This window comes from Bos mutus, chromosome 13 (assembly GCF_027580195.1).
Source record: "Bos mutus isolate GX-2022 chromosome 13, NWIPB_WYAK_1.1, whole genome shotgun sequence".
NCBI classification, from domain to species: Eukaryota; Metazoa; Chordata; class Mammalia; order Artiodactyla; family Bovidae; genus Bos; species Bos mutus.
Genome location: NC_091629.1, coordinates 9,302,578 through 9,329,028, shown reverse-complemented (window position 1 = coordinate 9,329,028; position 26,451 = coordinate 9,302,578). Strand labels below are relative to the sequence as shown.

At 35.1% G+C, this 26,451-nt stretch overlaps 1 protein-coding gene across 1 annotated transcript in view; it reads right to left on the bottom strand.

Moving 5' to 3' along the window:
- MALRD1 (MAM and LDL receptor class A domain containing 1) overlaps nt 1-26,451 on the bottom strand; it is a 576,646-nt gene that overhangs the window by 387,746 nt on the left and 162,449 nt on the right. The window contains exons 20-21 of the mRNA XM_070382053.1: nt 21,196-21,372; nt 17,722-17,884 (exon numbers count right to left, since the gene is read on the bottom strand). Of these exons, the coding sequence (XP_070238154.1) occupies nt 17,722-17,884; nt 21,196-21,372 (340 nt within the window). The remainder of the gene's footprint in view (nt 1-17,721; nt 17,885-21,195; nt 21,373-26,451) is intronic.

Sequence of the window (26,451 nt, the reverse complement as noted above, 5' to 3'; positions counted from 1 at the left end):
ATGCTATTGATACTACTGGGCAGTCATATTTGTTTCAAAAATTTTGCTGATAAAAATTGAATTACCAAATTTAATATTTAAATTTTAAAATAATTTAATAAATATCATTTAATTTAAAAAATCTATATTTTCTAATTAACTCACTAAAAGCTTTCCCAGAATATTAATTTGAGTTCAAGACATCCTAACCAACAGGATAACTGTGTTTCATTAGATAACTTTGTGTTTAATTTAAAGTAGACTGAAAAGTAATCCCTGGAAAAAATTTAGATCCCTACTTTAATATTAGGAAATTTTATTTTAAACTTAGTGATTTCTCCAAAGAAATTATAGCCCAAGATATTTTTCTCTGTCTTCTCTTTTACAAGTACTGCATACATCTCATGTAAAATATATCCAAAGTTAATAAGTGTAATATATCTATGAACATGAGTTAAAAGCATATCAGGAAATAATCCATAAAAGCACCATAATTCTATCTAAAGCAGTTTGGAAAAGAGAACTAATTTTATCATCAAAATTTTATTATTGTCTCCAATCTCCTCTGGCTTTGCTTTTAGCTTTTATTTATTTTTTAAGAACTCCTCTATTGGTCAAAATAGCAAATGCTTCAATTGTGTTGTCTTTTCATCATCCCTTTTTTCTCACAGTTACTTAGTATGCGATCAGCACAATGGTAGGTGTTGTAAAATAGTCAAATTGTTAGCACCCTTTTTCTCAAGATACAGTATCATGAAGGCATTAGACAAGTAAATTAATATTAGTGGTATTCTCAGACACATGCTGGAATACAGCTAATACCCAAAGAACTATTTGGATTTGACTAGAGAGAGATCAGAGAGTTTCGCAGAATTGACTTTCAACCAAGTTTGAAAGGATGGTTTGGAGATTGTTGAAAGAAAGCACCATGCATGACACAGAGTCCCACATTTGCAGAGTAAACAGATTCACTAGAAGAACAGGAGAGAGGGCTAATGATGATGTGGCCAAAATAAGAAGCCTGAGTCACACAAGAAAAGACCTTAATGATGAATGTATTAATTAACCTTACTCTGATAATCATTTTGCAGTATGCACATATAGAGAATTATTACATTATATAACTTAAGCTTACACAATGCTGTATTATCAATTATATCGAGATAAAGTTGGAAACAAAAAAAATCATAATACAAAGCTAAGGAGATGAAGAATGTTAACTTGGATGTTGGCTAAGTGCCTTAAACTAAAGAACTCAAAACAAAATGAGAGATCTCTTTCTGTTCTAACAGAAAGGTCCTATTGGACTTCTGCCAACCCAGGCTTCTAAGTTAAAAACGAATAATGCTCTTTAGCAGCTCTTTTTTCTTTTTTCTTGCATTTCCAGTTAGTCCAATAGTATTGCATTTATATCATACAAGTATTACATCAACTTCTCCAGCCTTTCCTCTCTTTTTTGTCCTTCTTAATTTCCCTTCTTACTCATCACTTGAAGTATTTCAACAATGAATTAGCCCTCTAGCACAAAGTGTTACTCCAATCAATTACTATTACCAATATCTTTAGAAAAGCAAATTCAAGCACATCTTTCCCTTCATTAAATGTTTTATCAATCATTCTACTATTGTAAAATAGTTCCTGTTCTGAAGACCTCTATAGAATGTGTCATCTAGGTTCCATTAACTTCTGATTTTCAATTAGAATTGGGTGGTATAAGATACTAGCAGGAGACTGGAAGGTGGAAAGAAAGAGCATTCAGGGTATTTATTCCCACAATCCCAGTCCCTTCCCTCTCTACCTCACCATTTTTGTGGCAGGGAGCCACAAAGTGAAATAGAGATAGAAAATCCACCAGAAAAAGAATTCAGAGTAACAATAGTAAAGATGATTCAAGATCTCAGGAAAAGAATAGAGGCACCGATGGAGGTGATACAAGAAATGTTTAATACAGAGATAGAAACTTAAAAGAACAAAGAAAGATGAATGATGTGATAACTAAAAAAATTAAAAATACACTAGGAGGAATTAAGAGCAGAATAAATGATGCTGAAGCATGAATAAGTGAGCTGGAAGACAGACTGGTGGAAATCATTGCTGCAGAACAGAATAAAGAAGAATGAGAAGAAAAAAGGGCAGTCTAAGAGACCACTGATACAACATTAAATGCACTCACACTCATATTATAGGGGTCCCGGAAGGAAAAGAGAGAAAGGATCTGAGAAAATATTTTAAGAGGTAATAACTGAAAACTTCTCTAACATGGTAAAGGAAACACTCAAGTCCAGGAAATACACAGAGTCTCGTACAGGATAAATCCAAGAAGGAACACATCAAGACACATATTAATCAAATTGATAGAAAGTAATGACAAAATCTGGAGAAGGCAATGGCACCCCACTCCAGTACTCTTGCCTGGAAAATCCATGGACAGAGGAGCCAGGTAGGCTGCAGTTCATGGGGTCGCTAAGAGTCAGACACGACTGAGCGACTTCACTTGCACTTTCCACTTTCATGCACTGGAGAAGGAAATGGCAACCCACTCCAGTGTTCTTGCCTGGAGAATCCCAGGGATTAGGGAGTCTGGTGGGCTGCTGTCTCTGGGGTGGTACAGAGTCGGACACAACTGAAGTGACTTAGCAACAGTAGCAACAGCAATGACAAAATCACTGCAGATGGTGACTGCAGCCATGAAAATTAAAAGACGCTTACTCTTTGGAAGGAAAGTTATGACCAACCTAGATAGCATATTAAAAAGCAGAGACATTACTTTGCCAACAAAGGTCCGTCTAGTCAAGGCTATGGTTTTTCCTGTGGTCATGTATGGATGTGAGAGTTGGACTGTGAAGAGCTGAGTGCAGAAGAATCAATGCTTTTGAACTGTGGTGTTGGAGAAGACTCTTGAGAGTCCCTTGGACTACAAGGAGATCCAACCAGTCCATTCTAAAGGAGATCAGTCCTGGGTGTTCACTGGAAGGACTGATGCTAAAGCAGAAACTCCAATACTTTGGCCACTTCATGCGAAGAGTTGACTCATTGGAAAAGACCCTGATGCTGGGAGGGATTGGGGGCAGGAGGAGAAGGGGACAACAGAGGATGAGATGGCTGGATGGCATCACCAACTCAATGGACATGAGTTTGAGCGAACTCTGGGAGTTGGTGATGGACAGGGAGGCCTGGCATGCTGCGATTCATGGGGTCGCAAAGAGTCGGACACAACTGAGCGACTAAACTGAACTGAATGACAAACAGAAAACCACTGATAATTACTCCTCCATGATGGGAGCATAGTATGGCTGCTATTTTATCTTTGCTTTGTGAAGTTCTATGCAGTTCTTTAAAACCAGCTCAAAAATCACTTTTCATAATCTTTTTTTTTCTTTGTATATGATCAACCCTGCTTCCTCTGCACCCAAGTAATATTGCACCTTCTTAATGGTCCTTATATTCTCTTTTAAATGATACCTAATTTTTTAAATTTCTTCAGTTCAGTTCAGTTCAGTTGCTCAGTTGTGTCCGACTCTTTGCGACCCCATGAATCGAAGCACGCCAGGCCTCCCTGTCCATCACCAACTCCCAGAGTTCACTCAAACTCACGTCCATCGAGTCAGTGATGCCATCCAGCCATCTCATCCTCTGTCATCCCCTTCTCATCCTGCCCCTAATCCCTCCCAGCGTCAGGGTCTTTTCCAATGAGTCAACTCTTTGCATGAGATGGCCAAAGTACTGGAGTTTCAGCTTTAGCATCATTCCTTCCAAAGAAATCCCAGGGCTGATCTCCTTCAGAATGGACTGGTTGGATCTCCTTGCAGTCCAAGGGACTCGCAAAAGTCTTCTCCAACACCATAGTTCAAAAGCATCAATTCTTTGGCACTCAGCCTTCTTCACAGTCCAACTCTCACATCCATACATGACCACTGGAAAAACCATAGCCTTGACTAGATGAACCTTTGTTGGCAAAGTGATGTCTCTGCTTTTGAATATGCCATCTAGATTGGACATAACTTTCCTTCCAAGGAGTAAGCGTCTTTTGATTTCATGGCTGCAGTCACCATCTGCAGTGATTTTGGAGCCCCAAAAAATAAAGTTTGACACTGTTTCCACTGTTTCCCCATCTATTTCCCATGAAGTGATGGGACCAGATGCCATGATCTTCGTTTTCTGAATGTTGAGCTTTAAGCCAACTTTTTCACTCTCCATTTATCTACACTCAAATTTAAAATTTTTGCATATCCTTCTGTTATTAGCATAAAGTATTTCTCATAACTGGTATGCAGAAATCTCTCTTAAATTGTATTATAATTATTGTATATCTAGAAGTAACTATTCTTAGGGAATACCAGTGATGTTATATCAATAGTTTACACATTATAAAATCACTATAGTCTTGTAAAAATTTGACTATAGACAAATTTGAACGATAACAAGGATGATACAGATTTTAAAATCTTGACTCTGAATCCCAACCTTATTATCCCAGAAACTTTATTACCTGTACCGTTATACTACAAATAAAATATTTGTAGCTATATATTTTTAGCTGCTTAAAGAAAACATTATGTATATATACTTATTCTTTTAATCTTATGATTATAGAATTTTAAGAACTCTTTAATTATTTTATGATGATCAATAACAATGAGGAAAATAAAATTATAAAAATGAAAACATTTATAAGTTAATAATAAATTATGCCCATTAAAACAAAGTTCATAGAACTAGTACATTTTTAATGAGATCATTAATATTGCTTACATTTCCTTAATTTAATTTTTATTATTATTGTTATATCTCACCTTATTCTCAAAATATACTGCTATTTACAAAAATAAGATATTGTGTAACATTATAAACTAGAGCTTCCCTGGTGGCTCAGTGGCAAAGAATCCGCCTGCCAACACAAAAGACTCGGGTTCGATCCCTGGATTGGGAAGAATCCCTAGAGAAGGATATGGCAACCCACTCCAGTATTCTTGCCTAGGAAATACCATGAACAGAGGAGTCTAGTGGGCTATAGTCCATGGGGTCACAAAAGAGTTGGACACACCTTAGCAACTAAACAATAACAACATTATAAACTAAAAGATAAACACACACAAATGTATATTTTATTCTTACACTAAATGGAGCCACAGATAAAACTAGATCACAAAATGCATTTTATGTTGTACAGAATCACTAACATTAGATTAAAATTTTCATTCTAAGATTTCTCTGAGTCAATATGAACAAGGAAACATAAACAGCAATATAATTTAGAGACTCAAGAAAACACAAAGCCAAAATGATTGTATCACCCCTTTGGCATCAATGAATTCTTACAGTCATAGGAAATAAACACACACTTTTAAGGGTCTATATTTCTCAATATGACAGAAAGTTAACAAAGGTAAAAAAGTAACTAAAGTTAGAAGCCCATTTTTGGAGCCATTCCTTTATATCAGGGGAAAAAAAAAAGTTTTCTGTATAAGACCTGGATATCAGTATCTTTAACAGTGTTCCCAGACAAGTCCAATGTGCTACCAATTTTGAGAACCAGAAGTTGGCTAAACAAATGGGTCTTCACAGCATGGCTGCCAGATGGGTGGCCTCACCTGGGAACTTAAAAATGTAAATATTAGGGTCCAACCCAGACCTACTGAATCAGAAATTCTAGAGTGAGTCCAAGATTCCTGTCTTTTAACAAGCTCTCCAAGTGATTCTGATGTGTAATGGGGAACCACTGGACTAAAACAATTCCCAGGAAGCAGAATGAGATTGCATTCTACCAACAAAATGTGGGTTCTGGACTTAAAGAAGAAAAGAAGGCAAGAATAGGTTTGGATACTGGATATTTCTTTTCTTTTTTTAAGATTTTTTTGACGTGGACCATTTTTAACCTCTTATTACATTTGTTACAATACTGCTTCTAAGTTTTGTTTTGTTTTTGGCCACGAGGCATGCGGGATATTAGCTTTCCAACCAGGAATTGAACCTCCTGCAGTAGAAGGTGAAGTCAACCTCTGGACCACGATGGAAGTCTCTGGACACTTCTAGATTACTGCTTTCTCTCCAAACTACCATCACTAACACTTCACTCATCTACCCTTCCTTTTTATTCTGAATTATTTATATAGTACCAGTTGTCTTGTTTCTTCATCTCCTATGGCATAAAACTGCAAACAAATCAGGTCAGAAATCTTAAAAATGCTTGGTTCTTAAGCAAAAGATATTTCCAAGATGAGGGAAGTTATGTAAGATCACAGATTAGAGCATCTGTGATTTGGCTGCAAAGGTTCCATCTCCCAAGGTTACTAAAGTGTGCACCAAGGCAAGCTGTTTAACATCTTTAAACCTTGGTTTGCTGGCATGTAAAACAGGGATAATTATACAAACCAGCAAAGTTCACTGGGAGGACTTAATGTGATTATATATGAAAGGCATCCTCATAATGCCTATCACATAATAAACAATTAATACTGATTTCATTTCTAAGATGCTTCACTATGAAAGCTATCAGGGCTCATTTATCAGACCTCCCTGTTACTTGTGTACAGTCAAAGAGGACATGCTGAGGAAACAGACCTATGTAAATATCTGAATTTGAAAATTCATAAACTTGGCATTTTTCCCCTTTTTCATGAACAGTCTCCACTTAATTGTAGATATTATTCTTTGAAATAGGCAAATCAAAGGTAGGTTTTAAGTATAAATTAGATGTAATTTTTAATTCTAACATTTATTAATGATAAATCAGTAATCTTATGTTTCCAGAGAAAAATGACTTAAAGAAGATATAACTGAACTTACATAACATCCTTTCATTAGCCATTACATTATCGATGAATTGTTGAGCCTACTGACCTTAGTACCTATCATGTGTAAAACTATGCATGATTTTTAATAAATCCACTTAAAGCATCTTTTGTAGATACTTTTAAAATAAACACTATGGAGTTAATCTAAGGAGAGACATATTCATTCATTTAGTCATGAAAAGATAACAGCTGTTCTATCTCTTACATCACATTTTAAACTTCCATCCTTTGGTTATCTGACCATTAATACAGAACTAAAGTATAAACAGACATCTCTTGTAAACTATTTTTAATAAACTGTTTTTAGTCTGATCTGCTACACGTGATAACTAAGACAAAACTACTCTTCTTGGATAATAATGTTATAAAGAACTTGAAGAAAATGAGTTCTAAACAACAAATCTACTGAGATTTACTCAAACCATGAGACCGAGAAAGTGTATTTTGAATTTCATTATGACTGTAGTTCTAAAAGACAGACTTTGTAAGACCAATGTAAATAATTCTTCAGTGGAAAAGTCTGTGCTAGATAGGATTACTACCACCTTTACCCACAGTTTATGGTTGAATTTGAATATCATATAAACTCTCAGGAAAATTTTATGTTCTTAATGTCAGAGATATTTGAATGGATGCATTAAAGTCACATCATCTTACAAATAAATATCTTTTTAATATGCAAACACAGGCATCACATTTAAGCAAAAACCTTCACACCATAAAGAAAATGCATTGCCTTCCCTTGCTTGTATTTCTAAGTCTACAAAGTGAATACACAACAAATGTAGAAGATAAGAGGTTTCTTTCTTCCTCTATTAAAGCTCACTGTATATTTTTATACTAAGCATTATGTTGACTTTGTTAACTTTTACTCAATTTATTTTAATATCTCAAAATGTAGAGAAAAGTTTAATTTCAATTCAGTAAATTTCTTTTAAGTGGACAGAAATTTAAAAATCCACTTTATGTCAATCCTTGGTGATTGAAAATATTAAACTAAATTAATAATGTTAATAATGAGGCTTAAAATGTCAAATTGAAAGGAGAACTAAATCAAGTAGGTGCAGGTGAAGAAATGTTTCCATTAGAATAAAATTATCTAAGAAGTATGAATACAGATTACAAAAAGAGATGAATTTAGCTAAATAGGAAGCCACTTAATAAAGTAACCTGAAGCATTTCCAAGGCACTTGTTTTAGTGCCTGTAGTTAGGAAAAACAAAAAACGGAAAATATTATGGAGACTAGATCCTAATGAGCTTACAACCTAGTGGAAAAAAATAAAATAAATCCAGATGGCTATTTGCAGAAAACTCAATTGATGGAATTAATTTTAAATATTTGGAAAGTAAAGATAGCCATGAAGTATGTTACTGAAATAAATGATAATTCTAAATTTAGAAAAAAGGCCTCTCTTTCCATCTCAACCATGTCTGCCCTCCACTTGCAGATATAGCTTTAACAAACATTCTGAAGTTTAAATGATACTATTTCCTTCCTGGCATTTTGACCACTGCAAATAACCTCTCTACTGTCATAGTCAACTTCTGGTCAAGTTCACTACTCAGTGCCCTGAAACCTCAATATAATGACATTGATTTGGGGGATCTATAATGTTATTTTGTAGACATTCTGCACATAATATTTTGTCACATATTTTCCACTGCCATCAAATATATGATGCTGACTTTAGAAGCAATTTACTGTTACTTTTTCTAGAGAGAGAACTTGTTTGCATCTTTACATTTATTTTTGTGAATTCCTCTATTCTCTTTTAGAGACCAATCCCCTTCCCCGTATGCTTGACAATAATTCAATGCATACTGGGGGTGGAATGTGTTACATACAAAGCAGAAAATTCTTCTCTTGTACCCGAAAGAGGCAATCATCATCAATGATAAAACAGCATTGCCTCTGCCCTCCTGAGCTTGTGGTCCAGGGAAGATACACAAGGTCTTTACAGAGATGTTTCTCTCTGTTGTTGCTCAGTCACTGAGTCATGTCTGTTTTCGACCCCATAGACTGCAGCACGCCAGGCTTCCCTGTTCTTCACTATTTCCTGGAATTTGCTCAAACTCATGTCCATTGAGTTGATGATGCTATCCAACCATCTCATCCTCTATTGACTCCTTCTCCTCCTGTCTTCAATCTTTTCCAGCATCAGAGTCTTTTTCAATGAATCGGCTCTTCACATCAGGTGGCCAAATTATTGGAGCTTCAGCTTCAGCATCAGTCCTTCCAATGAATATTCAGGGAAGGAATATTCCTTCCCTGAATATTCCTTTAAGATTGACTGGTTTGATCTCCCTTCATTCCAAGGAATTCTCAAGAGTCTTCCCCAGTACCACAATTCAAAAGCATCAATTCTTTGGCATTCAGCATCTTTATGGTCCAACTCATCCTAAATGACTACTGCAAAAACCATAGCTTTGACTATACAGATTTTGTCAGCAAAGTGATGTCTCTGCTTTTTTCCTCTCTAGCTCATGTCAATAAAACGTCTTCTCACAGTTGGGAGACATAAGTATGTACATCCTAAGAATTTTAAGATATGAAAAATATGATAAACAGTAACAAAAGGCCAATAAAATTTTGGAAAAATTTCTACAACATTTGTAACAGATTTTTTAAAAAAATCACCTCAATGCTTTGCTACTGCTGCTGCTAAGTCACTTCAGTCGTGTCCAACTCTGTGTGACCCCATAGATGGGCAGCCCACCAGGCTCCTCCGTCCCTGGGATTCTCCAGGCAAGAACACTGGAGTGGGTTGCCATTTCTCAATGCAGGCAAAAAGTGAAAGTAGTTGCTCAGTCCTGTCCGACTCTTAGCGACCCCATGGACTGCAGCCCACCAGGCTCCTCCATCCATGGGATTTTCCAGGCCTCAATGCTTCCACCTCAATGCTTTAAAAGATCTTATATCTAGGACCCGCAACTACAGAAGCCCATGTGTCTAGAGCCCATGCACAATAAAGCAGCTACCACAATGAAAAGCACACACACTGCAATGAAGAGTAAACCCAGGTCACATAACTAGAGAAAGCCCACACGCAGCCAGGAAGACCCAGTGCACCCCATAAGAAAAAATAAGCACTATAAACTGAAAACCAAGCAAAGAGCACAAACAGGAGATACACAGAGAAATACACTTGAACAAGGTACAAAGGGAAAAAGGTTACTCTCTCTGTTTTAGGGAAATGAAAAGAATGCAGTTAGCTGATATTTAATAGCTTTAATACACACAAAAAAATAATTCAATACTCAATTGTTTGGCAAGCATACTGAAAAACAGACACCATCATGTACTGCTTTCAAAAACAGTACATTTTGCAAAGTAACACAAAATTATAAACCAAGTGTTTTAAAACATAATTAATAATATAAGAATTCTACTCTGTATGCTTTTTAACTCTCAGGATGTAATCTACAATATGTGTAAAGTTGCATAGTGTTCAGGGAAGGTTGATTAAATTTGTGTATAATCAAATAGTGAGGAATTAAATTACTGTGTTATGGTGCATCCTGTTAATGGAAAACTATTGCCCCATTTTAAAAAGTATTGGTAAATAATTGCTTACCAATTGTATATAAAATTAAAAGCATATTAGAAAACAATGTGATTAACAGAACCTATTTTTGTTTATCAAATATATGTATATATACACACAATGCTTTTTATCATGGTGGCAAGATTATAGTTATTGCCATTTTTTCCCTTTGTTATTTATATTTAAACATTTTCCTACAATAAGAATACATTTCTTCTTTTGTGGGGAAAAAGTATTTTTGTAACAATAAAAAAGTTAAAGTCTTAAAATAATCAGTAAATGGTCTTTACCCTTAGTGTGATTTTAGTTCACTTATATTGTTCACCAAAATCCAAATTTGGAGAATCTTTTCAGGTATTATTAAAGATAGAGATAACCAAGACAGACCTGTAGACCTCAGTGTCTACACTGGGCCTCTCCTGAGTGTGACACATGTATTCATGTCTATGCTGCTTCTATGTCTGATTAAGCTTGCGATTCTCACAGACCAGATGCTTAGGAAATACATGTCTAATTTAAGAATGAGTTGTGTGTCTAGTCAAGGGTACCTCTTCATCCTCCAGACAATAAAGATCTTTGAATATTTGATAAATCTGCATATACAAAGGTCATTAGATGATATTAATATATATGTGATTGATATGTGATATATAAACAGTTAATATGTGGTATATAGTATGTTCAAATTTTCAAGTTGTCTTCACATAAGAATTAAATCTAATTTACCTTACTTGAGAAAATATTTTATTCCTCCATATTTTGTATAACAATTTTGTACAGAAGTTAGAATACAAATAAATTTATTTCATCTTAATGTGGTTAAAGGGAAAGTACATTTAAAAATTATATAATGAAAATGAATTCAAAAATTTTCAAAGTAACTGTAAAACTATGATATACAAGTTATTTGATTATTAAACAGTGACCATTGGTAACATATCATAAATCATATGCTATATTATGAATATATTGTTAAAACTTTACCATATAGGGCAAATATATCACCTAACAAGCTATATTTATATTATTTTAGGAATGGTTTACAAGTATTATTTTCAGCATAGATTTCTCTTAAATTCCATGTTTTAGAGCAACTGTAGTTTATTTTTTAAAAATATTATCAAGTTAAAATACACCAAAATAAAATTAAAGTGACTTAATTCACTTAATTAAAACAAATTATTGATAATGTATGAAAAAATAAAGAATAGGTGCTTAACTCAAGGTCAACCTAAAATGACAGCCATTTTTTGTGTTTTAGAGGTGCAATTACGCTTTATATTCAGTCCTGTGAAAACACTGCCAGAAATGCTATTTCCCACAAGTGTTAAAACAGTTAAGAGAAAATTATTACAGTTTAATTTTGATTTTGCCTGTTTGCATTTTTATTTTCATTTTAGCCAAACTGTTTCTAAAGCCTACTATTTAACCATTATTCTAGATTTATAAAACTGGATCTTTCAGAAATTATGTTGGAAGAGTGTTGAAGCATTTAAATTGGCCTATAAAATATTGGCTTCCCAGACAGGACTCCGAGAAAGCCGTGATCCTGGCATTTAATGTCTAAGAGAGTAAAGCTTTGCAAATTGTTATTGTTGCAGAGCAGAAAACATTAAAATATTTTTGTGTTTACTGAAGCCTTTATCCACATTTATATCTAGCACTTAGACACATTATGATATGCACAGTTATGTCACAGAGACAGCTTGCATTATTTATGTGGCTTTTAGTTTATAATGATGTCAAGCCTGTACAAATGCACAATGCTGATAGGAATGTAGGTCCCCTGGCAACAGTGTGGACTACAGCTCATTCCCATCTCAAAGACAACAGTCAGTGCTATGAAATGAAAATTTCAGAAAAAGTACTTCCAGCTTTATAAACAAGCAACACACGGAATTATATTCTATCTAATCTGCATGTTGAATGAGATGGTTCATACTCAAACAGCTTCTCAATAATCTATAAGCAAACCTTAAAATGCAAGGCATTTAAAAATACCCATCTTTTTTTGTCAAGATGTTAATAAAATCAGTACATTTGGTTTTGATCTTAAAGAAAAGCAAGAATCATTTTGATTAGGGGTAGAGAAGAAAACACACAGGCAAAAAGACTTGAGAACAAAGGTTGGGTATCTTACATGAATGAGGCAACACAGAGGGTGCCTTGAAATTACATGTCTTCTAGATTAACACAGGGTAGTTTTCTCCCATGCAATTTCCCAATTATAATAGTTACTTTATAGCACACACATTTTGTTGTTTTTGAATAAAATCATCTTTGAATTTTTCTGTTGCTTCATTTTTCCTGAAATATTTTGTTCTAAATTTTTTAATTAGTCACTGGATTTAGAGGAAAATGAGTCAGCTCTGATCAAAATTGGAAATAGTTGCTAAGAAAGCCACCCTCTTCTAGCAATACCCTCCCCACTTTCTCCCATATATGGCTGCTAAGAATGAGGTTTTAGAACCATCTAGAAGTTATACTAAAAGTACAGAGTCCCAGCTCTAGCCCGAATATTCTGATTTTTCAAGTGTCAGAATCTGCTTTTAAATAAATGTATTACATATTTAAATATTAATAAACACAGAAACGTGATCAGAGTTCCTTGATGTATAGTTTGCAAAACTTCTCTAGAGCTTCTGTGAGCAGTCAGAAACCACTGCCCCAGAATATGCATGTGTATTCTACTAGATATAATTCCATATGAACAATAAATAGAGAGAGCTTAATCTGCCTGAGGGAACGATTTAAGGCTCCTACAAAACCTTAATAGCAGACCTTACTTAACCAACAGATAGGCATTTACTGAAGTCAAATAAAATGGAATTGAGGGCCAAGGGCTCAAAACTTTGCTCTTCTTGCTTCCAGCTGTGAAAATGAATAAGCTGGATCAAACAAAGGCTTTCTTGTGAGATAAAAATGATCATAAAATTTATGGTACTTAGCTATGAGCCAATTCACCAATTTACACACTATGGTAAAGTTGACTTGGCTTGTTGAACTGATTATGGAGGTTAGAGGAGAGGATTCTGAGGTCTTATAAAATTACAAACTGAGGGAAATCATGCACGACACTCCTATAGCATCAATGTTCTAAACTTAATATGAATTAGCTACAAAGCTTAGATGCTAGGTAATACAAATGCCTTGATTTAATACTAAGCAAATAATTTTTTAAAACAATTCTCAGTTAAGATTCATGTTTTTCCAAGTTCTGTAGGAGTTCCTGGAGCATGAATGGATATAAATCCATTTTGCTTCTGTGTTTTGTGTGTGTGTGTGTGTGTGTTGTTGTTGTTGTTGTTGTTATTGTTTAACTAGATCATGGTTCTTTTCCCAAAATACCAAGAAAATAATTTTTCTACTAAATATTCCCTCTCACTGCCTAAGTTAAAGGAAATGGAAATTTCATCCAACTCAAATCTCAAAAGAACATGCAAATTGCAATGATATTTACATTGAGTAGGTTTTACTTTATTATTTCCCCAGATTATAATTGAGAACAATACGTATTTTTAAATAAATATTTAGATTTCAATCCTAGGAAAAAATATCATGCCAGGTGCCCTTAGTTGGTCCCTGCTGAGCAGGATGAAGGGAGAACCCACTCACAAGCCCCATGCCAAGACCACGGCCACACAGAAGAAGCCCCAGAAGAAGAGAAGACTATTTTTAATTCACATACATATGTTGAATGAAATAGCTGTATGTAATGGTGTTACTCTCCCACAAACAAAAAAAGTAAAATAAAGATATAATCCTTATTATAGACCCAGAGTTCACTTTAGATCCTCAAGTATAAAGACTTGTCTGTTAAACTGTAAACACAAACCAAAGAGTGTCCCTTGGAATATCACTTCACTTTGTTAGCCTTTACCATTTCATTTCCATGATGAAAAACACAAGACTTATCAAAGATTCAACTACACAATGAAAACCTCCCTACATATTCCTACTCCATCATGATAGACATTCTACTGCTTCACTAGGTATATAAAGTGAGAGAATATTCTGAAATACAGTAATGTGACTTGTTTTTCTTTGTACTAACTTATGAATGACCTTCACCACCCTAAGCCAGAAGCAGTCTTTGCCTTAAGGTGAAGTGAAATCATAGAATGAAAGAATTGGTGTAGAGCTTTTGTATTTTCAAGAGTGCTCTTGAAAACTATTTCAGACACAACAGTCTAAAAATCTGGCTTTAAATCTCTACAGCCAGATACCTGAGAGAGAAAAAAATATTTTCTAAATGGAAAAGCTCTTTAAAAATAAAACAACAACAACAAAAAGACCAAAGAGAATTTGGGTAAACTGAGCTTGTGCTATATGCTGTGCTTAGTTGCTCAGTCATGTCCAACTCTTGGAGCCCCTGTGGTCTATAGCCCACCGGGCTCTTCTGTCCATAGAATTCTCCAGGCAAGAATACTGGAGTGGGTTGCCATGCCCTGCTCCAGGAGATCTTCCCAATTCAGGGATCAAACCTAGGTCTCCCATATTGCAGGCAGATTCTTTACCATCTGAGCCATAGGGAAGCTTGGAGTTCTTCTACAAACCAGGGAGTAGGATAAATGACACATAAGAACTATTTCACAAAGTAAAAGGGAAAAAAAAAAAAAACAGAGAGGAAGGCAAGAGGAGATGGAAGCTTAGGGACTGCACCCTTCTCCAGGACTCACTGTCCTGTAGTGCTCATCCATTAAACATTATCTGATTAAGTATTCCTATTTAGGATATATTTAACTTTGTGCCTTGCAGCCTTTAATTATAAAGTATCAATATATTGACCCTAATCATCAACTAACTCATTCAGCAAATAATTACTGGTACTTAATTATATAACGAATCTTTAAAATAATGCAATGGAAGGGAATCACAGTCCTTGAAATTCCTCAGGGAATCTGCAGTCTACTGGAGGTGGTGGGGGTGAGAGGCAGAGACAAACAAGTTAAAAGTCAATTATATTACTCTGCTTATATGTTGTCATAGTTCTATTTGCACTTTTACCACCTCGAAATGAGTCTCTCTTTTTCTTTACAAAAATATAGATTATTAATGAAACACAGCTTTGCATGAGCCACAGACACTTTCTGAAATCACCCTGTTCTTTTTTATGAGAGAAGCAGCCTGAGAAAACTTTTGTATACTGAAATTACAAAACTTATCTGCCAATTGTCAGAAGTGATCAAAACATGGCAGCATTCATATCTGCTACTCTATATAGTTTGGGCAACGTGGTTGCAGATGTTTAAATAAAATGATGGTAAAACTGGAACCATTTTAATGGAACACAACAAAAGAGAGCTCAAAAAATCAGGGTGAAAAAGTCAGCCAGGAAAATAAAGTCACTGAACACTAAAGACACAGTGATCCCCTTGAATGCAAGGTCAAGTTGGCCGGGCCAACAATGGACTGGACAGCAGATACGCCTTTAGTTTTCTTTGAAGCAGCAACCATAGGAGCTGGGGGTCATAAAGCTTTACCAGAGAAGTGTGAAGGTATAAAGGTTTTGAAAAGATTCTCTGTAATATAAACGGGGAGTTCTTTGTCGTCTTCAGTAACAGTTCCTTGAAATCATTAAAAGGAAAAAAGAAAAATGGGAGCTTGTAGGGAGTATTATTTGCAGACTACAAAACAGGGGAAGGAATGAGGTATTAAAACTTGAAAGAAAAGACCAAAATAAACGATGATAAAGAACAAGACTGGAAGAAGAGCAAAAGGGCAAGATGATGGAGGAGAAGTTTGAAAAGGAAGAAAAGAGGAAAAGAAATTTGGAGAAGAGATGAGTGTATAACTCCTTCTGGATCCTGGGCAATATTACAAATTATTTTTACTTATGCATGCTTTTCTCTGGTTTCTATGACTTTTTTGTATGTAAAGGAGTAGTTTACTTGGAGAAGAACATAGAGACCAAGGAAATGGGGATTGTGTCATCTATCCTCATCAAACAGTTGCAAAACATTGAAACACAATAAAAATGAATATTAATGCACAAAGACTTCATGAGGTATAATAAGTTGCGTACACTTTTAAGGCAGTCTATGAAATGTATTTTTCTAAATTTTTTAAATTAAAAAAATGTTGTTAATTTTTATTAGAGTTGCTTTACGATGTTGTGTTAGTTTCTACCACACAGCAAAATGAATCAGCTATATGTGTAATGTGTGCGTGTGTGTGCTAAGTCACTTCAGTTGTGTCCTACACTTTGCGCTCCCATGGACTGTAGCCCACCAGGCTCCTCGTCCATGAGATCCTCCAGGCAAGAATACTGGAGAGGGCTGCCATGCCTTCATCCAGGAGATCTTTCCCACCCAGGGATCAAACCCACATCTCTTGTCTCCTGCACTGTCAGGCAGGTTCTTTACCACTAGTGCCACCTGGGAAGCATATATACGTATATGTATACATACATCCCCTCTTTTTTGGATTTCCTTCCCATTTAGGTCACCACAGAGCACTGAGTAGAGTTTCCTGTCCTTTACAGCAGGTTCTCGTTAGCTATCTATTTTATACACAGTGTCATATCAATAGTGTATATATGTCAATCTCCCAATTCATTCCACTCCCCTAGACCCCCTTGGTATCCATACTCTAATTCTGCTTTGCAAATAAGATCATCTATACCATTTTGGGGGACTTCCCCAATGGCTCAGCAGGTAAAGAATCCATCTGCAATGCAGGAGACACAGGAGATGTGGGTTTGATCCCTGGGTTGGGAAAATCCTCTGGAGGAGGAAATGGCAACCTACTCCACTGTGTTTTCCTGAAAAATTCTATGGAGAGAAGAGCCTGGCATGCTATGGTCCAAAGGGTTGCAAAGAGTCTACGTGACTGAGCAGCTAAGAAAGCAAGAAAAGTGATACCATTTTTCAAGATTCCATACATATGCATTAATATACAATATTAATTTTCTCTTTATGACTTTTATAAGAGCATTTACTACTTTTTTAATTAAATGTCTTCTTCAATATTGTAAGAAAGAATATACTTAGTCCACTTATTCTCTCACTTAAACATTCATCTTTACAAGAGCACTAACAGGGTAAGGGCGGAGAAGGCAATGGCACCCCACTCCAGTACTCTTGCCTGGAAAATCCCATGGATGGAGGAGCCTGGTGGGCTACAGTCCATGGGGTCACTAAGAGTCGGACACGACTGAGTGACTTCACTTTCACTTTTCACTCTTATGCATTGGAGAAGGAAATGACAACCCACTCCAGTGTTCTTGCCTGGAGAATCCCAGGGACAGAGGAGCCTGGTGGGCTGCCGTCTATGGGGTCGCACAGAGTCAGACACGACTGAAGCGACTTAGCAGCAACAGGGTAAGGGAGCAAGGCAGGAATTTGGGCAGTGCTTAATAAACAGTTCCTAAGAGACATTTTCCAAATATGTGGTCACTTACGTTGTATGATCCACCGACGGCCTGTGATTTTCCTCACCATGATGAATACTGGTTCCATTACCAAGTCCCCATCTGAATGTGTTTGAATCTTTAATTAATTTTTCTGAGATTGGCTTGTACCATTTACACAGGCTTCCTTTCTCAAAACTGCAAATGTCCATAGCTTGAAGAGAATGGGACAAAGACAAGATGAGTTAATCACAAAACTGTATCAATAAATGGCAGTTTCCATCTGCATCAGCACTTTCTTACTCTTGGGGATTTTTAAAATTTTAAATCAAACTTTTCAACATTACTGAAATAATTAGGCTAATGCTTTATGTAATCACTCAAAGAGTTTTAAAGAAATCTAGGTGTATTATATTCAAATATGTATAGTCACTGAAATGTGGAAATAAATGCACACACTGAAGAATCTGCTTTCATAAACAAGTAAGGTTTTAATTAGCTCCTAAAGCAGCACTTTAAGCATCACCAGTCTCTTCTGACACAACACTTACATTGCTTATATGACCTCCAAGTTCTGATAAGTCTGTTCTTTTGTCACAGTATTACTGGAAAACTAAATTCCAAATTACTTAAATTCAAAGCAATAAGATTGTCAACAGCTTTCATATTGAATCTCTTTCCTTGAAAGTTTTCAATATTCTTATGACTGTATTCCAATATCAAAAACTAAAAAAACCAGTAATTTTTAAAATACATAGGTTGTGTGTAAAAACAAAAGCTTTCTCTTCCTTTCCCCCTCCCTTTCTCTCTGCATGTGTTCATATGTCTGTCTGTTTCAATCCTCTATTTCTTAAAGATTCAATGAGGTTTTGTGTATAAAATGGAAAGCCTGGTGTGTTAAAACAAATAAAAACCAAAACTCCAGTTTTTTTCAATTTTTAATTGGATGATAATTATGTTACAATATTTTAACAGTTTCTGCCATACATCAGCATGAATCAACCATGGGTATCTTTAGATGGTATAAACAATAACGGCATAGACTACCACTACCACCATTTAGAAACTTGGGTTCACAGTTTAACATAAAATTTGAGAAGGAAACACTCCATCAAAAAAAGTGATTTTAATCATGACATTCAAGTGTGTTATTTAATCACTGATATTAATATTGATCATATGATTATTCTGTGAAGAGGTTAAGTATTCAATAGAATCTTGCTCTTCACATAATTTTAAAAAGACCTTAAAAAGTATAGGTTTTTAAAAAATTATAGGACAGAGTTTCAGGCAAGCTATCTGCTGTACAATATTATACCTATAGTCAACAATGCCATATTGTACACTTAAAAATATATCAAGGGGGTAAATCTTATATTGTGTTCTTATTATAATGAAAAAATTACAAATGTAAGACTGTAGATGACAGGAAGATTTATCACAATAGTTCATCTTACAAGAGATAGAGGAGGAAAGACATACAATTTATTCAGAAATAAATGGCAATAATTCATGTTTAGTCAAAATTAAACATCCTTATGATTTTAAAGTGATAATTTAATTGTAAGCATTCATTCAGGACATTTGGAGAACTTAACGAAACTTAACAAAACATCCCATCCAATCATCAATGACATTACTAAAATTTCTAAGCTGAACTGAGAAGAAAGTCTGTATTCACTAAAATTGCTCACTAGGTGTAATTAATTAGATTTTGTGTAAACTTTTACAAAGATAACTTATGTGTGATCAGAAGAGGATTCTGTTGTCTTCCCATGAAGAAGACTGAATACCACAACATCTTCCACTATCCTACATCTGTGATACACTGTGTATCTTCCTGACCAACTTGAATTAATTACTGTCTCATCTCATTCACAGAGTGGATCAGCTTTGATTTTATGAGTTTCTTCAGCCTCATTTAGTTTACATGTGTATTTATATTTTTTAAGTTTTAGAATTCCTTGATGAGGCTAACACAGACAAATTAGAATGTCACTATAAGTGAAAAGGAACTAAATAGCCTCTTGATGAAAGTGAAAGTGGAGAGTGAAAAAGCTGGCTTAAAGCTCAACATTCAGAAAACGAAGATCATGGCATCTGGTCCCATCACTTCATGGGAAATAGATGGGGAAACAGTGGAAACAGTGTCAGACTTTATTTTTTTGGGCTCCAAGATCTCTGCAGATGGTGACTGCAGCCATGAAATTAAAAGACGCTTACTCCTTGGAAGGAAAGTTTAGATAGCATATTCAAAAGCAGAGACATTACTTTGCCAACAAAGGTCTGTCTAGTCAAGGCTATGGTTTTTCCTGTGGTCATGTATGGATGTGAGAGTTGGACTGTGAGGAAAGCTGAGCGCCGAAGAATTGATGCTTTTGAACTGTGGTGTTGGAGAAGACCCTTGCGAGTCCCTTGGACTGCAAGGAGATCCAACCAGTCCATTCTGAAGGAGATCAGCCCTAGGATTTCTTTGGAAGGAATGATGCTAAAGCTGAAACTCCAATACTTTGGCCACCTCATGAGAAGAGTTGACTCATTGGAAAAGACTCTGATGCTGGGAGGGAGTAGGGGCAGAAGGAGAAGGGGATGACAGAGATTGAGATGGCTGGATGGCATCACTGACTCGATGGACATGAGTCTGAGTGAACTCCGGGAGTTGGTGATGGACAGGGAGGCCTGGCGTGCTGCAATTCATGGGGTCACAAAGAGTCAGACACGACTGGGCGACTGAACTGAACTGAACTGATACACTGTACTGTCTGTATGTTCTAAATCTTTAATATTATCAAGACATTTGAGCAATATTATGATAAATTCACATATAATCAATACTTATGGGCAAGGAAGGGAAAAAATTCACAAGTGTTTATTTCTTCTGATCCTGTGCTTTGCCTATTCAGATGCAGATTAATTTTCCTCCTCTCAGTTTGTATCTCTGACTGTGACATTCACTTTTAAGTTAAATAATTTGCCTAGATCCATTTTTTAAAAGTCATAGATTGGTAGATGCCAAGAAATGGATACCATCTTTCAACAGTATATAGCTATTGAAGTGTCCACATGTACTAGGATTGATTTTCTTATTAACCCTGCACATTTGACATGGTATTCATTGTATATGTGTATTTTGACAATGGCAAAACTTGAACAGATTCATCTTATTTGAGGGTATTATGCTTCTTCTCTAAATATTTCCATTTAATGATATTGAAGAATAAAGACAAAATGAAGATGAATTTAAAAAGGGCTGGTAAATGATAGCCCTAGAATCAAATTAAGGTCATGAAAACAAGTATTTTGAATCTAAAATATTAAAGACACTTACCTCTTGTTGGACATGATAGAAGAATGTATGCTGATTCTTCTATCATTTTCTATACAAAAACCTTTTATATTAAGAAACTGCTTTAAACCAGGTTGAAGACTTCTAACTAGAACATTACAATACTACTTGAGATTACACTAGTGTTTTCTTATCTATTTTATGGCTATATTTAATACAAAATTTAGGAATTCACATACCGCAGGAGGATTCATCTGATTGGTCAGGGCAGTCATATCTAAAATCACATTTCTGGATATTTTCAACACACTGACCATCAGACCTGCAAACAAATTCACTGTCTGTACAGTTGTGTGGAGGCAGTGTTACTGGAACTGTAGTTTCTGGTGGACTTGGAAGGTTCACAGGTAAATGACCTTGAAATAACAGAAAAGTATCATTTTGCAGTTTTTCCATTTCTTTAAAGATTGCACACGATAAACTTTACAAAGTATGCTTCACATTCAACATTATAAGGAATATCTGATATCATTTTCTAATATGCTGAACTGCTTTATTGTAAGCATATAAATTGGGGTTCATGGTCTTAGTAATGGCAAATATCTCTGGATATCTCTGATTATAAAAATAGTGAAAGTGCAGATGGACATTACTGAAAACTCTTCAGAGCTCACTGAATAAATGGGAGTCTCAAGAGCAGGGCTTGGATGATCTTCAGGAACCAAAGGAATCCCAGGTGCTGGCATTAGGGACCAGAGTCAAGGTAAGATTAAACCCTCAAGTTCTCTATGTAAAGGAACTTTGTTCTTCCACTTTCACAATGAATCTAACATCTCATGCTTGTTTCAGATATCCCCACATAGTTGGAATTCAAAGGCTGCAAGACAGACCCAAACAAAAGTATTCACCCAGAAGTATTTACATAAGATAATTTCTGATATTACAGAATTTAGAAGAAATTTATACAAGCTAATTAATTTAGACAGTAAGCTATTCAATAAACATTTATTAATAACATCTCTGTATCATATACATGCTAGTTGCAGAGGACTTAAAGCCAAAGTTGTCACTGCCATAAAATACTGGGTTGGTCCAAAAGTTCATTCAGATTTTACCATAAAATGGAATGGAAAAACCCAAACAAACTTTCTGGCCAACCCAATATTTCTCTGTTCTTTCACCATTACCTCACTGTCTTGATTACTGAAGCTTTATAATAAGTCTTGAAGTCGGTAGTGTCAGTCCTCCAACTTTGTTCTCCTTCAATACTACATTGGATATTCTGGGCCTTTTGCCTCTCAATATACACTTTAGATTTAGTTTTTCTTATTCATAAAATAATCTCCTGGGATTCTGTTTGATTGGGGTTGCATTAAGCCTATAGATCAACTTAGGAAGAACTAACATCCTGAATATAGTAAGAATTCCTCCAATGCATATTTTTGTATCCTTATCTCAAACAAACATTTTCTGTATAAAATATATACTGTTATGTGTCAGAAACTTTTACATAAATAATATTCATACTTTTTTTGAACTTGCATTTTTGACTCAAAACATACTTTTCAGATTTCTCTCTATTGATACATACAGAATCAATTCATTCATTTTTAACTGCTTTAGGGTATTCAATTAAATGAATACCCAGATTCAATATTTATTGTATGAATAGTCTGCAGCTGGTATACCTCTTCTCAAGTAGGACAGTAAGAATATAAAGTCCTACAATGGATGTGTTTGTACATTTCTCTCTGTAAACACATGCCAGAGTATTTCCAAGACAAGTCATCTTAAAATGAAATTTCAGAGTTATAGAATATGTAATTAGTCAACTTTAGTTGTTTTCAAAGGTGGTTTACCATTTACACCCAGAACTGTGTGCATTTCTCATATTCTAGCCAACACGTCTTATCATGAATTTTTTTTTTTAATGTTTGCCACAGTAACCATTCTGAAATAATTCTGTGATATTCTAACTTGTATTTCCCTAATTACTGAGACTCTTTAGGCCACTCAAGTATTTTACTATAGTTTTTGACTATTCACATTCTCTGCTCTCTCTCTATTGAATCCATTGTCTTTATATTAATTCACAAATTTAAATTAATCCTATATTCTCTATACTAATCTCAATCATTTATCTATGTGAAAAATAAGTTCTTGTAATCTATGATTTGTCTTTTCATTTTGTATGGTTGCCCTTCAGAAAAAAAAAATTCTAACTTTAATATATCAATCATTTCCTTTATGGTTTGTGCTTTAAATTTTCACTGAAAAATAATTTTCCCTGTTCTAATATCATAAATATATCTTTGATAATTTTCACGAAGTTTTGATAGCTTTACTTTCCATATTTAGATCTTTACTCCATCTGGCCTCTATTGTTCTCTGTCAGTAATGAGAATCTAAATTCAATTTTTTCCACACAAATGACCACTTTTGACCTATTAATCTATTGTGCAACTCAAACTTTTCTCGCTTATCATTTTATATTTTATTATGAAATATATTGGGCTTTCCTGGTGGCTCAGACAGTAAACAATCCTCCTGCAATGCAGGACCTGCATTCAATCCCTGAGTTGGGAAGATCCCCTGGAAAAGGGAATGTCAACCCACTCCAGTATTCTTGCCTGGAGAATTCTGTGGACAGAGAAGCCTGGCAGGCTACAGGCCATGAGGTTGCAAAGAGTTGGACATGACTGAACAACTAACACTTTCACTTTTTTTTCCCCATGAAATGTAATTATACATATAGAAAAATGAACATAAAATATAGGCTTTTTTTTAAGGATAATGAAAGTCATATGCTTACCTTCAAGTTTATGAAAATAAAATTCACAAACAGATTTGAACCCTCTAGTGTTTCTCTGTTGATTCCAGACCCTCATTGGAATCTTCCCTGGTTCACAGAACACTGAAATTTGTGTTTTTTATTTCTTTGCTTTCATTTGTGTTCATATTTTCTTCATTTGCATATAAACCAAATAAGTTCTTACAGTGTTAACTTACTAGCTCATTATGTGACTAAATAACACTGAAATTCTTAGAATAGTGACCATATACATGGAGCACCATGTAGGTCCAATTTAAATCAAACACTGTTGAGAATCAAACTTTGGATGAATGGACTCATTCTTTTTATAATCTGCAACTTAATTTTTTCTTAACATTGTATATTCACCCACCCAACCTAATGTATGTTCTCGCAGTTTAGGGGTTGACTGCTGTATAATAGTTCACTATATGACTATGTAACATATGTTTTCATATGTTTTGTAACCATTATACCATCAGCAGTTCTTGAGTTGATCCTGTTTGAGGATTTGTTTGTTTGTACATTTCTCCTGATATACCTAGGTATGGAATTGCTTGGTCACAGAGCATGCATATTTAATTATATTAGATAATGCCAAACTGGGGCTTCTCTGGTGGCTCAATCTACCTGCAGTGCAGGAGACACGACTGACTAACACACACAATGCCAAACTGGTTTCAAAAGTAACTCCATCCACGTCTACACTCCCCAAGAATGCATAAACATTCTGGTCATATCACACATTCGTCATCCACTAGTGTAGCTAAGAATTACCTGTGTGTTTGTCATTTACTTTGCTGTCTATTCCCTTTTGCATCTCAGCCTTGGTTTGGCTCATTCTGTCTTATAATGTTGACATTTACATTGTTCATTTGGTAAGAGTCTGGTGCAGTAAATTCACTTTTTCATTTGATTGTGGATGTCATACTGAGTGCCTTTTGTCACCCTCATTCTTGAAAGAATTTTGCTTTGCTCTAGACTTACAGTCATTTTTTCTCAGAACTTTGCAAATAATATCCAACTGTCTTCCTAATTCCATTCTTCTGTAATTGTATTTTAATCTCTGGCTATTTTTAACATAATCTTCCTTTTTATTGTTTTTCTAATTCATTTCCATCAGCTCACATCTGGATTTATTCTAATATTTTTGCATGAGCTTGACTAGGCTTTTTAAATCTTCAAATTCTTTGTCCTTTTCTCATTACTCTGTATTCCACCAAAATTAATGAATCTTAAGTGTAGTATCTTTGTATTTGAGAGCACCAAAAGAACAATTGGAGGAAAGTGCTTTCTCCAGCTAAAATTGAAGTATTTTAACAGTCTTCTCCATTTGGGGTATTTAGTATCTCCCTCAAATAAAAGATGACAAAATTTTAAAGTTTTAAATTTAAAATAAGTCAGTTATTTGTCCAGTTTTATTTTCTAGAGACATAATAAAAAATATTAAGTCGCATAGACCACAGGCTTTGGACAAAACTTTTCCCTAGATATATGCTAAATCACTTTACAAAACTACACTAGAACACTAAAACAAGAATATTTCAGATTATAATCACTGAGTCTCAAATTTCTTCATTTATGCCTTGAAGAAATATTTCCAACATTTATAAATTTTTTTCAGAATCTGTATTTCCTTTCAAAGTACAGATTTTTCCCAAAGCATAATGCTTTCATGAAATTTATTATATTGAGATAAATGTAATGGGCACACCAAACAGCTTAGTATTAGAAGGTAAAAAGCTGCTGTGATATCCTAAAAGCATACACAATACAACACACACATTTTGCCACTGAAACAAATACCACCCATTGTAGAAGGAAGGGAGACTTGATCAAGAACAAATAAAGCTGGTAAGATGTGTAGGCAGAGGAGGAGAGATGTCAGAAATTCCATAACTCAGCTGGTTTGGCAGCAATAGCAAAAGCTACTCGGTGTGGACATGGTAAAAACTGTTGCTAAGCATTCTCCAAAGAGTTAATATCGTTTCTCAATCTTAAGTATCATCAGATGCAAGAAACGCCCTTGACTTAGTAACAACTTTCCTTGGAAAAATAAAATATGAATACCTTATATAGTGATGTTCATTCTCGTTCCTTATGCATGTTCAGTCATGTCCGACTCTTTGTGACCCCCTGGACTGTATCCCACAGACTCCTCTTGGAACTTTCCAGGCAAGAACACTGGAGTGGGTTGCCATTTCCAACTCCAGGGAAACTTCCCGACTCAGAGATCGAATCTACATCTCTTGCATCTCCTGCATCGGCAGGCGAATTCTTTACAACTGTGCCCCCTGGGAAGTCCAATACTCACTCTAGTAATTAGTAATTCTAGTAACTAATCAATGTAATATGCATGCTGAATTCTGAAACTTTCAACTGGTGAAAAGTACCCACTCCTGGGCATATAGCCGGAGAAAAACACGATCTGAAAGGATACGTGCACCCCAGTGTTCATTGCAGAACTATTTACGATTTACAGACATTTACAGAGAGACAGATAAAGAAAATATGGTGCATGTATATAATGGAATATTACACAGAATTAAAAAGAATGAAATAATGCTATTTGCAGCAATGTAGATGGACCCAGAGATCGTCAAATGAGTGAAGTCAGAGAAGGAGAAGTATCACATGACATCTCTCATATGTGAAATACAAAAAGAAATGATGCAAAGGACTA